At 39.3% G+C, this 17251-nt stretch overlaps 1 protein-coding gene across 21 annotated transcripts in view; it reads right to left on the bottom strand.

Annotated features, from left to right (window-relative positions):
* PARD3 (par-3 family cell polarity regulator) overlaps positions 1-17251 on the bottom strand; it is a 760426-nt gene that overhangs the window by 275487 nt on the left and 467688 nt on the right. For 13 of the 21 annotated variants that reach the window (XM_053573201.1, XM_053573216.1, XM_053573211.1 and 10 more), the window contains 2 exons: positions 15530-15658; positions 13053-13091 (listed from right to left, as the gene is read on the bottom strand). In XM_053573201.1, the coding sequence (XP_053429176.1) occupies positions 13053-13091; positions 15530-15658 (168 nt within the window). The remainder of the gene's footprint in view (positions 1-13052; positions 13092-15529; positions 15659-17251) is intronic. The other 8 variants (XM_053573215.1, XM_053573204.1, XM_053573206.1 and 5 more) reach the window with 1 other exon arrangement.

Genomic DNA, 17251 nt, shown 5'->3' with positions numbered 1-17251 from the left:
AGAGTGTTCACTACTCGATAATAGCATTGTGTGGATGAACAGCACTACTTCAATATAAAGTCTGCTGTAAAAATATAAAGTATAGATACATTTTTATGTTTGAAATACAAAACAACATCAATAGCATTGAAACATACTACAGTCCCCTCCGACCTTAAACTCAGAAGTAATTGAAAGGAAAAGAATTACTCTATCGATCAATTATTTATATTCCTAGAAAGTCCACAGTTGAAAAGATGTGGAAAAGAGAAATAGTCCTCAGATAGGCTAATGTAGGTCAGATCATTCAGGATGTTCACCTGATTAACTCTGGAAGGTCCTTAATTGCCACTTGCCAACTTAGACCTAAAGTTAGCTTTTTACTGTTTACGGTTTTTGGCATTTCCATAATATTTTGTGAAAGCTTAAAACTCATTTTTTCCCCCTACTTGAAAAATCAAGATAAGGAGCTGAAGAAAAATTTTAATCAACCAGAATCATTTCCTGACTGCTGTACTCTGAACCTGTTTTAAAGGGGACCATATTCTCCACGAGATAGTTTCATTTATTTAAAAAACTACAGACTAGGAATAATCTTCCTTTTCATCTTTCTGATCAAGTCTTAAGTCATTGTTATCATTAAAAACGTTTGAGAGACTAAGTTTCATTTGATATTTCATTAATAATCCATTTGGCCTCATCGCATGAAGATGAGATCCAGCTTTTAGAACACAGTTCTCTGGCAGTAAAATGTTAAAGGAAAATTGTGTTCTTCAAAAGCCATTTGAAATGTTACATTACTGAGAACGTTCACAAAGTCATACCAGCACAGGGATCGCTGCATTCTGCCATAAAACACAAGTAAATTTTCCATCACCTTGTTACTCCATCCAGATTCTGCACCTTCTCGTGAGTCAAGTTCTTTCTGGAGAAATGCGGTAAATGAGTTTTCGTTGACTGGCTCCTGGTGTCACCTGCGTCTGCTCAGATCACTGCAGCACAGTTGTCACCTGTGCCACTCATGTTTACTCATCTATGAACACTTCCAGCGCCTTCTTTTCTATCAAGGCAACCAGCCAGCTCTTTCTTTTCCCATTTCTCCATTGTCATTTTTGTCTCTTAATGCCCAGAATAAAAGGGCATCTTTGCTAAGCAAATGAGAAATGGAGCACACCTGCTATAAAATCTATTTACTTTCGGGGCCTTCCTTAGAGAGCAGAGAAGATGTACATTAATGTGTGTAGTGAGACAGAAAAATAGTTACAAGTGGCCACCACCATGGCCCAACTTTCCTTCTTCCTCAAATAGCTGTCCAACAGCTACATGGACACCCTGGGCCCACTGGCCTCTGCAGTCCACAGTTACTCTACAGCACAGGGGTCTCTTTCAAACAAGAAATAACAGCTGATTACGTGAAGCGGCAAAAAAAAAACAATCACGGGAAAAGTGATCTCCAAGCCACAACAGATAAAACTGTGGTATGAAAGTACAGAACATCAGGAAGAAAAGCAGATGAAACCTCCTCTGTGTATGCGTCATGGAAAACTGTGAAATTACAGAAGTGATCACAATACGCAATTTGGGGCTCTGCAATGAAAAAAAAAATGACAGGCAAACATGGAATCATTTCCACTCTACTTAGTGGGTTTCTCCCTCACATTTGCCTGTGCCCATAGTCGTTATCTTTAAAGCACAAATCCCAGATAAACAGAAAGATGAACCCTGCCGTGCCGAATATGGACTGTAAATAAGCCACTTGCTAAAGAAGGATGAGTGGACCATAGACAAACCTAAAACAAGGTGCCATCCAGCCTGCAAAAAAATGCATGCAAATAAATCTATCCACAAACATTTCCGAATTGCTAAATTTTTTCCATTAAAATAATGATATCCAACAATGTGGACAGGGCAGTGAAATGGTCTGTCACATCCCTGCACTGCTGGTAAAAGTACACAAAGGTGCGCCAGACAGGGAAGCCAATTTTTTTTTGTTTATTTTGAGAGAGAGCGCCATGGCGTCAGAGCTCACAGCAACCTCCAACTCTTGTGCTCAAGAATTGAGCTCAAAAATTGGGCTCAAGCAATTTTTTTTGTAGAGACAGAGTCTCACTTTACCGCCCTCGGTAGAGTGCCATGACTTCACATGGTTCACAGCAACCTCAAACTCTTGGGCTTAAGCGATTCTCTTGCCTCAGCCTCCCAAGCAGCTGGGACTACAGGCGCCCACCACAGCACCCGGCTATTTTTTGGTTGCAGTTTGGCCGAGGCCGGGTTTGAACCCACTACCCTCGGTATATGGGGCCGGCGCCCTACTCACTGAGGCACAGGCACCACCCAGGATATAAACTTTTAATTACAATAGCTAAAACTTGAAAACAACCTACACGTATGAAACTAAGTTAAGTAAATTAAGATACATTTATACAATGGATGCTATTGAGCTAATAATGGGCCTTAGGAAAATACTTAGTAACGTAGAGGTCTCTAGGTTTCTCTCTAAGAAATTGGGTTTCACCCTGTGGGTTTTCACAAATTCCAGTATGTTACCCATCAAAAACCGCAACGACATGTTTTTGTAAGTTGTTTAATGTCTGCCTTCTCAGATCAGTAGAAGCTTCACGAGGGAGGGACTTATGTCAGCCTTTGCTTGTGTCTGGGACCTGACAACTATGAGCTATCAGACATATGCTGGAACATGATATACATTAGCTATACAGGCAGACAAGAAAATCATAAACATATCAAATGACACTGAAGTCACAGAATTCCAAGTGATTTTAACTGTCTGCGCTTGACTGAATTTTTTGCACTCTGCATCACATTTATTTATTTATTTATTTTTGAGTCAGAGTCCCAAGCTGTCACCCTGGGTAGAGTGCCATGGCATCATAGCTCACAGCAACTTCCAACTCGTGGGCTCAAGTGATCCTCTTGCCTCAGTTTTGCTATTTTTAGTGGAGACGGGGGTGGGATGGGGGAGTGGGTAGGGGTGGGGGTGGGAGGGACGTGGGCTCGCGGTCTCGAACTCATGAGCTCAAGCTATCCACCTGCCTCAGCCTCCAGAGTGCTGGGATTATAGATGTGAGCCAACGCACCTAGCCTATATCACTTCTATAATGTTAAAAAAACTCATCGTGTACCATTTCTTTAATTCTCCTTCCTCAAAAACACAATGGGGAAGAGGTGGAATTAGGGGAAGGTGATACAGGCTGTCCCTAACTTACGGGGGTTTGACAATGATCCTTCAATTTTACAATGACACCCACAGAATCCTTTTTTTCACTTTCGGTATTCTGAGATACTCAACACTTGATTATGATAGGCTAATGTGAGGCCTGGCTGGGCTGTGATGTTAGCTATGTAAGGTGTATTCAATGTATTTACATGTTTATACTGTTTTCAATTTTGTTGAGTTTACCAATGGGTTCAATGCACGTCATAAGGGAAAGAGTGACTCTTTATGTTGAGGAGGGGCTGATACTGAGGAAGGGAAAATGAGCTATAGATGAACACCATCAACCTGTCACCTAAAAGACATTCTATGTTAAAGAGAGGGTACACTTATACCACATACAGAGATCTCAAATAATAAGCAGGTATTGTAGACAAATATGAACAACTATTTATGTATGTAAATGAGAGGATTTTTTTAAATAGAGAAATTATCTTGCTTTATTTATTTTTCCTGCATAAAAGAATAACCCTCCAATCACACTTCGACACTTCTTTAAGTTCTGTATTTTAATTTATCCCATATGTGAGATGAACATTTCTGTATGTTACTGGGGCCAGTATGTTAAGGTTAATTATTCTTAGTAGTAAAGTTAAAATGTCACATCTGGCTTTATTCTGCTCTTTTCTAATTCGAATGGTAAATGCCAAATACATTTTAAAAGATTTTTTAAATTTTTGTGGGATCAAATGCTGAGAAAAAATGTTTTGCACAGTTCTTAATCTCTCATGGTAAGCCAGAAAAATACTTATCCAATCAAAGACGCATTAGACAAAGCCACTCTGACGGACAGTCTTAAAGTCATCTGCGCCTTAAACTCAGAAATGTGCTCAAAGTAATTTGCTCTTCAAAAATGAACAGCAAAGATAAACTGAAGAAATGTTCCAGATGAAGGGGAATAAAGAGATGTGACAACTCAATGCCGTGCGTGTTCCGGAATTGGGAACTGGATCAAATTCCACCCTTACTACTTATTCATTCATTTCTCTGTCCATTATGCCATAAAAGACATTCGCTGAGACAACAGCAATACGGTGTTATTAAATCAAGGTTAATTTACTGATTTTGATGACTATGATGCAATTCCTTAAAGTGTCTTTGTTCTTATGACTGATACACTGAAGTGTTTAAGGATAAAGGAGAATTATAGCTACAGTCTGCTCTCAATTCAGAAAAAAAATTATGTAGGGAGGAGGAGGAAGGACTTGGTAGAGAGAGAGGAAAGGAGGGAAGGAAGGAATAAAATTACATATTAAATGTGCTATAATTTCATTTTATTTATTTATAGACAGAGTCTCACTTTGTCACCCTCGGTTGAGTACTGTGGCATCACAGCTCACAGTAACCTCAAACTCTGGGGCTTAAGTGAATCTCTTGTCTCAGCCTCCCAAGTAGCTGGGACCACAGGCACCCACCACAACGCCCAGCTAATGTGCTAAAATTTTAATAACCGGGGAATGTGGATGGAGGACACACTGGAGTTCCCTGTACTACTGTCAAAAATTATATACCGTAATTAACCCAGAATTGTTATGCTATATCTGAACCAAGCTTTATTATAGCTTGAACTCAACAGCAAAAAAATCATACAATAAATTACAAAGATATGGGAGGTGGAGCAAGATGGTGGCTGAGTAACAGCTTCCTTGCATCTGGGCACCGTGAGTCTGGGGAGATAGGACTCCAAGCATCTCTGGCTGGTGGGATCTGCCTATCATCACCCCTGTGAGGATACAGGGAGTCAGCAAGAGACTTCTGGACCCCAAGAGGAGGACTAAAACAGTGGGAAAACGGCAAGTGGTCACGTGTGTTCAATCCATCTAAACCCGCCGGCAACTTCCACAGGCACGAGAACTTAAAGAGCAAGAGGAAGTGAAAGGAAAATTAGGGCAAGGAAACAGATAAAAGAAATCACTCATGAGGAAGAATCAGCAGAAAACTCCAGGCAACATGAAGAACCAGTCCAGAACAACCCCGCCAAGGGACCATGAGGTAGCTACTGCAGAGGATTCCACCTATAAAGAAATGTTAGGAATGACAGAAAGGGAATTTAGAATACACATGTTGAAAACAATGAAAGAAATGATGGAAACAATGAAGGAAACTCCTAATACAGTGGAAAATAACTAAATTACAAAGATATGACCCACTTTGCCACCATTTATTTGCAAAAGGTGAATGATTAAAAAAATTACAACTAAGATGTACTTTCCAAGGGGAAAAAAACCACACCAAATATTAAGAGATCATTCCCTTACTATTCTAACAGTAAGCAATTTTAAATGAATGCCTTAAAAATTGGTAAGAAGATTCACTACAAAAAAATCATTACTATTTCTGTAAAATGATGGAAATATTACACGATCCCTATTTTGGCATAAGGGTTTTTTTGTAAAAAAAAAAAAGTTTTAATCAACATGTAAAACTCTAGAAGTAGCATATGTTTTATAAAATTTATCATAACAATGGGCGGCGCCTGTGGCTCAGTGAGCATGGCACCGGTCCCATATGCCGAGGGTGGTGGGTTCAAACCCAGCCCCGGCCAAACTGCAACAACAAAAAAATAGCCGGGCGTTGTGGCGGGCGCCTGTAGTCCCAGCTGCTCGGGAGGCTGAGGCAAGAGAATCACATAAGCCCAAGAGCTGGAGGTTGCTGTGAGCCGTGTGACGCCATGGCACTCTACCGAGGGCAGTAAAGTAAGACTCTGTCTCTACAAAAAAAAAGAAAAAAAAATTTATCATGACAGTAACATTTGAAGGTCAAAACTAAACTAAGGTTAACATATCATTAGTGATGTCAATATAAATCTTCAACAAAAACTCACATAGGAGAGTTCTGCACATTTCTCTCTATGTTCTCTGAATATTAAAATTCATTTTCAGTAAAGGCCTAAAGAAATGTTTGATCAGTACAAGGTTTGTACGAAGAAACACCGGCTCACAGATTCACTTGGTGATTAGTTCCTAGTTGCTCTGACTGACTCAGCTGTTCCCTCAACTTACAGTGAATCAATATGGCCACTCATACTTCATCTTCGCTACCCCTTAGGTAAATGAATCTATCAAGACCATACTTAATGCTTAGCTCATTCAATTTCTAAAGAGGCTATGACCTTTCTGAAATTAGCCTATCAAGATCTCTCCTGGACTTTAGGGAGGTTCCCAAAGAATCCCTGATGTAAGCCTGCAGTTTTTGTAGGGAAAGACCACTAGTTCTTTTCAGAATGCACTATGAATTTTTGAAACTCAAGGGTATATCCTATCTTATCTCCCTGGTCTAGTACCATCTCTAAACTATATATTTTTTCCAAAGCTGTACTTTTACTGATAGCTCTGAATTTGTTTAACATACAATTACCGTGGCGTTACCCAAGAGTTCCTGGGGGTAAGTAACACAAGTTTGTGTTAGTTCTATTGAAGCCCAAAACAGAAACCATCCTTTTGATAAGTCATGGCCTGATAGCCAGTAAGTAAATTCACAACCTCATTGTGAGGGTTGATTTTAGGTATCATCTTGAAGGTTGTTTTTGGACAAAATTAACATTTAAATTGATGAAATCAGGCTGGAGCAGGGCAGCCTGTGTAATGGGCCTCACTAAGCCAGTCGAAGGGTAGAACAGATCAGAAAGACCAGCCTCCCTGACCAGGAAAGGATTCTCCTGCAGAAAGACCAGCCTCCCTGAGCAAGGAAGGATTCTCCTGCAGAAAGACCAGCTTTCCTGAGCAAGGAAGGATTCTCCCGCAGAAAGACCAGCCTCCCGGAGCAAGGAAGGATTCTCCCACAGAAAGACCAGCCTCCCTGAGCAGGGAAGGATTCTCCTGCAGAAAGACCAGCCTCCCTGAGCAGGGAAGGATTCTCCCGCAGAAAGACCAGCCTCCCTGAGCAGGGAAGGATTCTCCCACAGAAAGACCAGCTTCCCTGAGCAGGGAAGGATTCTCCGGCAAAAAGACCAGCCTCCCTGAGCAAGGAAGGATTCTCCCGCAGAAAGACCAGCCTCCCTGAGCACGGAAGGATTCTCCTGCAGAAAGACCAGCCTCTCTGAGCAAGGAAGGATTCTCCTGCAGAAAGACCAGCCTCCCTGAGCAGGGAAGGATTCTCCTACAGACTGCTTTCAGGTGTCATCTGCACCAGGGCTTTCCTTCCTGGGTCTCCAGTCTGCTGAGGAATTGGAACACTGGCTATCCCTGGTCTCCTACCATCTGGCCTTCAGACTAAAACTGTGCCATCTCCTCTCTTGGGTTGTAAGCCTACTGGCCCAGAGATTTGGACTTACTAACCTCTATAACTGCATGAGCCAATTCCTTGTAATAAATCTCTCCATACACACACACACACCCCACTGCTTATTCTCCTCTGGAATACCCTTGTACATAATGTTCAAGCTGAACATCACACCATACCAAGAGAATGCCTTTCAGAGGCTTTTCAAAGGCAAAGGACTTTGTCCAGAACAAGGACCAGGTGATCTTGAACCTTTGCTAAATAATTCTGTTTTCTGTCTAATTTTCAATGAGTGCAGGCAGTCTTCGAGTTACAAACATCTGACTAACATACAACTCACACTTACAAATGCAGGCCAGGCAACGCAAATGTGCCTGTTCCAACTTATGTACAAATTCAACATAAGAACAAACCTACAGAACCTATCTTGTTCATAACCCTGAGACTGCCTAACATAACCTAAAACGACCGATTCTAAACTCCCAAAAGCATAATTTATGTAAGAAGATGTACAGAGAATTTACAGGTCAGAAATTCCAAAGGTCTACTAACCATTAACCCCATTGGTCTAAGGCTTAGATTCTTAGCTTAAGGACCTTTTTTATTTCTCAGACTAAATCACTCGTGGGCCATTATAATAACTGACCAACACATGAATGAGGGGAGCATGTACTTTGGGTGAGCGTAGGAGCTACGTATTTTGGAGTATGTGTAAGTGTAAACATTAATAATATCAGACAATTTAAATGATAAAGGAGGATAACTCCATTCTCCAAACACAAAACCCACATGCAGACAAATATGATGAAGAATTGGAGACGGGAGAGAACAGTAGTTCTGGTCTGGGGAAGTTTCATGCAACACATAAAAGTGAGAAGGACTTTGAAATTACCCATCCATATGGACAGGCCAAGAGGGGACAGCAGAAAAGTAAGATCAAAGTGTTTGCAAAATCAGTCTTCATGTCGAAAAAGGACAAAATGCTCCTACAGCAGTGAACAGAAATCCCTGATACTAAATATATCTTCCAGGGAGCCTACATATCAATCCATTAGCAATATAAAAAATTCCAGGGGTCCTCAAACTGCGGCCCGCGGGCCACATGCGGCGGTGTGATTGTATTTGTTCCCGCTTTGTTTTTTTACTTCAAAATAAGATATGTGCAGTGTGCATAGGAATTTGTTCATAGTTTTTTTTTTTTTTTAAACTATAGTCCGGCCCTCCAACGGACTGAGGGACAGTGAACTGGCCCCTTGTTTAAAAAGTTTGAGGACCCCAGACTCAGACGATCTCGCCTCACCATCTTGACTAATGAGATGCCATCTGAACCTGGAGCTCTTTTTTACTTATTCATTCTTAAACTATATGTACATTTGTATTTTTTTTCCACTCCACATACAAGACTGTTTCACAACAACCAACTGCAGACTCTGAACTCAGACAATCCGAGCTGACTGCTGGCTCCAAGACTTGGAACCTCCTACATTTAATTCTTTTTTCCCCTCTTACCTAAATAGGATTATATCACTGACTAAGTCATGGACATTGGAAACACTAAATGAGATAATCCACACAAAGCTTTGCATAATAGCAAATGAATAAATATCGGTCTCTGATACTACCGCAATGTTAAATATTAAAGGTGAAAGAAACCCTCTTCCATGTTCTGCAAGCCTGTATAAATCACATTTAGTTCCTGATAGCAATAATCTATCTCCTTTAGGCAAAGAAAAAGAAACACAAATCTACTCGCAGGTACCTTCGAGGGTGTCCAACCTTTTTTCTTCTCTGCTACACACTGGAAGAAGAACTGCCCTGGGCCACACATTAAATATATAAACACTAACACAAGCTGGTGAGAACAAATAAGTCCGTGCATAATTTTCATGGCATCTGACACCACACAGAAGCAAAATAGTCCTCACATAATCTGCATGTGGCCCACAGGCCCCAGGCTGGACACCCCTAGAAGTGAACAGAGCATTTTGCCCCAAGATCAACCCAAGCCCAAAATGAAACTTGGGCTTCAGACTCAGACTTGTGGTGACATCACTAGTGATCTCCCATCAGCCCCATTTCCAGGCATTGAGAAAACCAGAAAATCTAGGATTTTACAGAGCAGAACATAAAGCAAGTCAATTAAAAAACACTAACCATGGCTCACACTCACAGCTCAGTGAGTAGGGTGCCAGCCACATACACCAAGGCTGGTGGCTTCAATTCCAACCCTGACCTGCTAAACAGCAATGACAACTGCAACCAAAAAATAGCTGAGCGTTGTGCTGGGCACCTGTAGTACCAGCTACTTGGAAGGCTGAGGCAAGAGAATCGCTTAAACCCAGGAGTTGGAGGTTGCTGTGAGCTGTGATGCCACAGCACTCTACTGAGGGCGACACAGTGAGACTCTGTCTCCACAAAAAACAAAACAAAACACTAACCACCAAAAGTCTGTCTTAGAGTTTTCCTTGAGCGCCAAGAACTGGAAATATTTAGAATCCCTAAAATAGACCCTTACCACCAAAAGGCACACAGAGAGACGAGAGGCCTGCCTCCATCTATTTTTTTAAAATTATAATGTTAACATTAAGCCTTTTACACCCCAAACAGATACAGCACAGTCGGAGCGGATGGAGAAGCACAGATGTGAGAAGACATAAAAAATTAAGAAACGAACAAAAACAATTTTAAATACAACTGTGCTTTTGATTTGGTTTGGGGAACTCATATTAGAAAAGCATTTCCAGTTGTAATCAGCAGTCAGACACACACAGACACGGTGTGCGTAACTCCCTGCTTTAAGGTGGCTCTCTGTTGCTCTGGCCTGCTGTCATCTGCCATGGGCCCTGCATTTCCTAACAGAGCATCACACTGCACGTGGCGGCTTCTCCCTGAGTGACTGAAAGTTCATGGCCAGTCATCAATCTCCTCAATAGAACTGACCACATATGGGTGGCGCCTGTGGCTCAGCGGGTAGGGCGCCGGTCCCACATGCCGGAGGTGGCGGGTTCAAACCCAGCCCTGACCAAATTAAAAAAAAAAAAAAAAAAAAAAAAGAACTGACCACATATTTCGAAAGAACAGGCCTTACTTTTATTACCTATATCATCATTTTCTACCTCAGTGTCTGAGACATTGAGCAATATAGTTTGTGTGTGAGGTTATTCTGTTTTCTAAAACATTCCATGATATTAAGATTCTAAAGAACAAAAGAGTAACACTTTACCCAAGGATCACATATATTTCCCCCGTTAGTATGTGTGTTATGAACACACTCACGCACGCACGCATGCGCGCGCACACACACGAACCTGTCAGTCTACTCTGTAAAGACATTCTGGCTTTGTCATGCTTAGACAGGTGTTCGTTAACTCAACATTAACAGAGCCATTCCCATATATCTTAAGACATTCTGGTACTTTTTCACATTTAAATACATAATCAACTGGGATTTATTTTGATGTATGGTGAGAAAAACTTTTTTTTTTTTTTTTTTTAAGTAAATGGCCAACTGTTCTAAGCACTAAGTAAACGATCCTTTACTATTAATTTGAAATGTCATCTTTAACATTCACACAAAAATATATGCCCTATTTCTATAATCCCTAAACTGTTTAAATGATGTACTTGTCTATTCCTATTACTTGCAATATTCCTGCGAGTAATGCTGTTTTAAGTATTGTAGCTTTAAATTATACTCTGCCACAACTGTCTTTTTAATGAGCAGTACATACTGCTATTGAACCCCGTTTTATTGCTTGTTGTTTATTTTTCTTGAGACAGAATCTTACTCTGTTGCCACAGGCTACAGTGCGGTGGATCAGCCTAGCTCAGGGGTCCTCAAACTATGGCCCGTGGGCCACATGCAGCCCAGGACACTGATCCGGCCCTCTGGGTGTTTTTGCCACCGCTGCCTGTCCTGCTACAGTGCGCATGTGTGGAACATGTGCGGCCCTCTCCAACTCCCCTCCTCTCAGTCTCGGGACTAACTGATACACACTTGCATCACTTGTTACGACTAGCAGTGACAAATATGGAACCGGACATTGACCATCTCATTAGCCAAAAGCAGGCCCATAGTTCCCACTGAAATACTGGTAAGTTTGTTGATTTAACTTTAGTTGTTCTTCATTTTAAATATTGTATTTGTTCCCGTTTTGTTTTTTTAATTCAAAATAAGATATGTGCAATGTGCATAGGAATTTGTTCAGAGTTGTTTATTTTTTTTTAACTATAGTCCGGCCCTCCAATGGTCTGAGGGACAGTGAACTGGCCCCCTGTTTAAAAAGTTTGAGGACCCCTGGCCTAGCTCACAGCAACCCCAAACTCCTGCGTGTTAAGCCATCCTTCTCTCTCAGTCTCCTGAGAAGCTGTAACTACCAGCACCTGCCACAATGTCTGGCTGATTTTTCTATTTTTAGTCTCATACTTGCTCGGGCAGGCCAGTTTATTCTTTAGAATCCACTTGTCAATTTCCCTTCCCCTAACCCACCCTTCAACACATAAACGACTACTGTAATTTTGATCAGATACCATTAACTGATTTATTTTATAAACAAAAAAATTAAGGCTATGGATTTTCTACAATGCATACTTATTAATGTGTAATATTCCTAAGGCTGTTTATTGATTTTCCTCTGAGATCTCTTCGGTCATTCATTTTTAGAATTAAAGAATATTTGTAAAATAACACTGTGTGTTTGTAAGTTCAAAATTGTGCATTTATGAATCTATTCAGAAAATCAAACCTGTTCATTATATCACTTGAATCCTCTATAATATTCTGAGTTTATTATCTACTTAATATAACAATTTTCTGGAAAGACACACTAACACAGTGGATGTGGTTTTGTTAAAGTTTCTTTCTACTTAAGGGTTTGGAAATGGTGGCCTTTTGTGCTATGTTGTATGAAGTAAAAAGATTCTGACCAGATAATATTATACGTCAATATAAAAATGCCTTTTTATCTCCCATGAGACATATTATATTACTCTGGAGAGTGAGGGAGATCCTTACTTTCACTGTGTTAGTTCTGCTGTAGGCACCGAACGTAACTCCTTTGTCTCCAGTCTTAGAATTGTCTTCCATATAGGCACAACTATGCTTCCACTTTAATGAGAGCTGTGAGCACTTGATTTTTATTAAGAGAAAGCATCCCTTTTGTAGTTACCATTTAATTTTCCTGTTTATGATACCTGTTTATTGTATCCTCTGAGCTCTCCCCCTTTTTTTTTTCCATTCTTGAATCAAGAGATTGATTTTGACTTTTTCCCTCACTTTGTAAGCAGTTACAACATAGCATTCCACAACTTATGAAATACTTTGCATATGTGTTAACAGTACTAACCTCACCAGTTTTGGGTTGCTCGTATTATGCAAGTGGATAGGAAATTATTATCTCTCTCTTTATAATCTGACCAACAATAATCAGAAGATACACTCTGTTTGGAGAAGTAACAATCAAGTCACCTTAAAATAAGATCACTTTGTAATTTAATAAACTCTTGTATTAATTATGAACCAGGAGAAGCCTGGACAAGTAACTTCATAGTAAATTAGTGAGAAGTTAGTTCCATTTATCTTTCCAACATCTTTCCATCCTGCAAAAGACAAAACTCTTACCGTTTCTTTTGGAATCTGCATCTGGCTTGACTCTGCATTCTAGAAGAATTGAAGAAAAACATAAATACGGACTGACCAAAGCCATCTTCAACAAACAGGGACACGCGCTTTATTTTGAAGGAAATGTTGATTCTTAAAATCCACAAAATATACAAAGGGCGATTATATTATGGCTGACATTACTATCTTCCAAATTTTCACGGATGTGTGTGTTCATGTATGTGTTTTAAATCCTTCTAGATATAAATTTTTACTTGCTCAGTCATGGTACATAATGAATTTATTATTTGGAGGAAAACAAATCTCACCAAACCACTTTCCTAATTGTGGCACTGATTCTAATTTTGTTTTTTTTTTTTTAATTTCCCCAATCAAATCTAACGTTTAAGATATAGGATCATTTGATAGCTAGACCAGATAGTAATAGTCTGAACCACAGTCTGAACCACAAGCTTCATAGGTTACACAGAGAATAAATGTATTTTTTATCATATAATGTAGGGTTGTTTTAATTAGGATAAATGTATTTTTTTATCATATAATGTAGAGTTGTTTCAATTATATGGGGGCTTCCAGGGTTGATTTATTAAAAATGCACATATGGACAGAAGCATTTAGATTCTGTTACACAGAATTTCAACACAGACACACACCCCCGAAAAGAGGAAAAGAGTTATATCCATTGGATTCAAAGAACAGTTTTCTGTGTTCCCCACCACCACCCCGTTTCTCTTTAAGTTTTCAGGATTTTATCATTTTAAATCTCGAAAAGCAGCTGCAACATGCATAATAAACTGACGGCCTACTGGCTCACTCCTTAATGAAAAGCTCACAAGCAATAAATTAAATAACCAAGGGGGAAAAAAAGTAGGCAGCAGAAGGGAAAAACAGAAGCCTGGAGGATCAAAATTGGACAAGAAGAACCTTAATAACCTTAAGCTGGCTATATGTTGGCACCGACTCTGGGAAAGCCTGCTTAAGAGCACTGCCGGAGCTTTGGCAATCTAATAATGCTAACTATCGCGGCTGGGATACGTGGAAGAAGAATTAAAGCTTCATCGAATCACGTGTAAAGCTTAGTTTCTTGTTTTTTTTTAATGCTCATTTACAATTTAATAGAGACATCTCCAGATTTAGGATCAGGTGGCATTTTAAGCACAAAATTGGATAACAGTGGGAGGAAAATGCAAAACTGAATTTAAATCGAGAAATAATGCATTAAACATTTTTAAATATAAAGAAGTTTTCATAATTTATTCAAAATCTACTTAAAACAAAAGTGTTCACTAGTCAACCCCTATCCACAGTCTGAAATTTCCACAAAATCGCATGGAGTTTTTGGAGATGTGTGCAATCAAGGGATGGACTATTCTATTCATAACTGAAATTTACCTTTACGTATAGCTAATACTTATAGAAATGTAGAATTTATAGAGAATATTTATTCTGTTTACAATAAGCAGAATATTTCATCAACCATAATATACCTATATTTAAAGACATAAATTAAGAGAATTAGAGCTAAATGACAAATTTGGGGACCATGCCCATAAAACCTTGCCACTCTAGTTTGTTAAAATTAATTATTATTTAAGGAAAAGCTAAAAGCTAGCAAAAAGAGATGTTGTATATTCTAAGACAATCCAACTAGAATCTATGTTGAAATACTTCAAATACCACTTGAACCTGAAATAAAACACTTTCACCACATCAAAAGATATAGGCAAACCTTTCAATTATGTCATTTATATGTATATATAAATGAATCCTAGCATGTTTTGCAGAAAACTATTCGAAACTATGGAAATTAAAGACATATTTTATTCACAACTGTACCATGTAAATAGTCCAGTAGGCATATTGATGTGTGTGCAAAAAGTGAAGCAGACAGGTTGCAAACAAATGCCTTTTCATTTATGTCACCCCAAACATTGTTACCTGTATTTCTAGTCAATGGCCACTGGGCATATTACCACTTACGACTTTTTGTTTTCAGTAATTGTTTTTTTTTGTTTGGGGGGGATTTTTTTAGGTACTCTTTTTCACACAACAGTTAGCAAGCATCTTTATTTGGTTTAGCGACACGTACTATGAAAATCTGAAATATGAAAATTTGTCATATGTAGTGGGAAAGATGGCAAGCTTTCAGTGACAGCCTGAGGAGTAACAGTTCTGAAATAATCAGCGTCTCTGTATTCACTCAATCCATCCGAGTGACAAACGCTTGATGTCCTAGAAACTGTCCCTACAAGTTTGATTTCTAAATACCCCTCCATTCATTACTGTGGATATCCATTTTTAAAACTAAGGGAGTATTTGAGAAAAGAAAGCTTGCATCAAGGTAGGAGCAGGAGAAATATCAGGTATCGAAACTCCCTGGAAAATGCTGCAATAAACATTGACCATCAGGTAGCTATTCCAGAACCCTGGCTTCTGTGCATCAGAAAGAAATCTTTCATCTGCTCTAATGTACACACCAGTTCCCTTGGGTGGAAGGCGTCTTCCTGACGAAAGACCAGCAGGCTCACGGTTCCTTCCATCTTGGTGCTTCTCAACAGTGAAACGACTTCCTCTTGGGATTTGCCTGCTAAATCGACTCCATTTACCTAAAACAAATAGTAAGCATTCAGCTGCAATCCCGTACAAACAAATAACAGAAGGAAAGACGCGCATTCCAGGACTGGCCATATCTGCTGTGGAACAGAACTCAATTCGTATAAACGTCTGCCATGACATAGTAACCACTAAGGTTTTGTGGCTAACACATGTAAAGAAACCCAGGCCAAAAGTAAGAAAGGAAGTGGCCAATCCTTTAGTTTTCATCAATGAATCAAAAGCTACAAGCAGAAGGGCGTTAATAAGTAACAAGTAATAAACACGTATCTACCTAAAATGCCAAGTCACTCAACTTACTGGCACTGAACTGAGATATTCTGATGGCCTTGGGTATCACAGGTTTTCTTATTAAAAAATAAAAAGTCTAGCCGGGCATTGTGGCGGGTGCCTGTAGTCCCAGCTACTTGGGAGGCTGAGGCAAGAGAATCGCCTAAGCCCAGGAGTTGGAGGTTGCTGTGAGCTGTGTGAGGCCACGGCACTCTACCGAGGGCCATAAAGTGAGACTCTGTCTCTAAAAAAAAAAAAAAACAAAAAAGTCATTGCTCTTATAAGAAGTAATAAAAACACACCAAAAAATATTTTGGCCTAAGTATTTTAACTTCTAATAAAATTTTACTGACAAATATGAAGTAAACTTTTTACTGCTAAAATGTAGACAATGAACAGTAAAGAAGCATCACTACAAAATAATATTTTCAGATGAGTAGAAATATTTCATCCCCCAAATTTCTTTAGTTATAAGAGAATTCTAGCAGGAAAAAGATTTGAAACAAACTGTCCTTAGAGAAAATTATCATTTTATCTCATAAGAAGTCTAGCATCCTTGTTAGAAAGCATTTTGTATTTAACAGCAATGACAGCACAAGTTTCTCTTAAAAAAATATTCTGTATTTTCCCCCTTAGACAAAAATAACATTTCTTGACTTAGGCAAATATATATAGTATTCAAACTGTAATACCAAAATTCTCCTGTAGTTAAAATATGTTTTGGAACAGGCTGCCTTCTGCTAAACAATCTTACATAGCTCAAAATACTACTATTACGGGATTATAGGAAAATAGGTAGCAAAATCAAAGAATGTGAAAGGTCATATGGTCCCTGGGCATATTACCTCCTAGAAGAGGATAAAGACAAAAAATGTTAGACACAAGAATCAGTGTCTAAAGACCTAGACAGACACAAGAATCAGTGTCTAAAGACCTAGACAGACACAAGAATCAGTGGCTAAAGACCTAGACAGACACAAGAATCAGTGGCTAAAGACCTAGACAGACACAAGAATCAGTGGCTAAAGACCTAGACAGACACAAGAATCAGTGTCTAAAGACCTAGACAGACACAAGAATCAGTGGCTAACATTTTTTTGTCTTTATCCTCTTCTGAGGTAATATGCCCAGGGGCCATATGACCTTTCACATTCTTTGATTTTGCTACCTATTTTCCTATGGTGCATCTTAGAAGGGTACAGGTGAAACTTCCTAAATGTAGAATATAAATGTCTGAACACAATAACTAAGAAAATGCCATGAAGACTATGTTAACCAATTAGATGAAGATATTTCAAATTGTATATAAAACCAGC

Source organism: Nycticebus coucang, chromosome 20, assembly GCF_027406575.1.
Source record: "Nycticebus coucang isolate mNycCou1 chromosome 20, mNycCou1.pri, whole genome shotgun sequence".
Lineage (NCBI taxonomy): Eukaryota > Metazoa > Chordata > Mammalia > Primates > Lorisidae > Nycticebus > Nycticebus coucang.
Note: the sequence above shows the minus strand (reverse complement) of the source record. Positions and strands in the feature narration are given on the sequence as shown.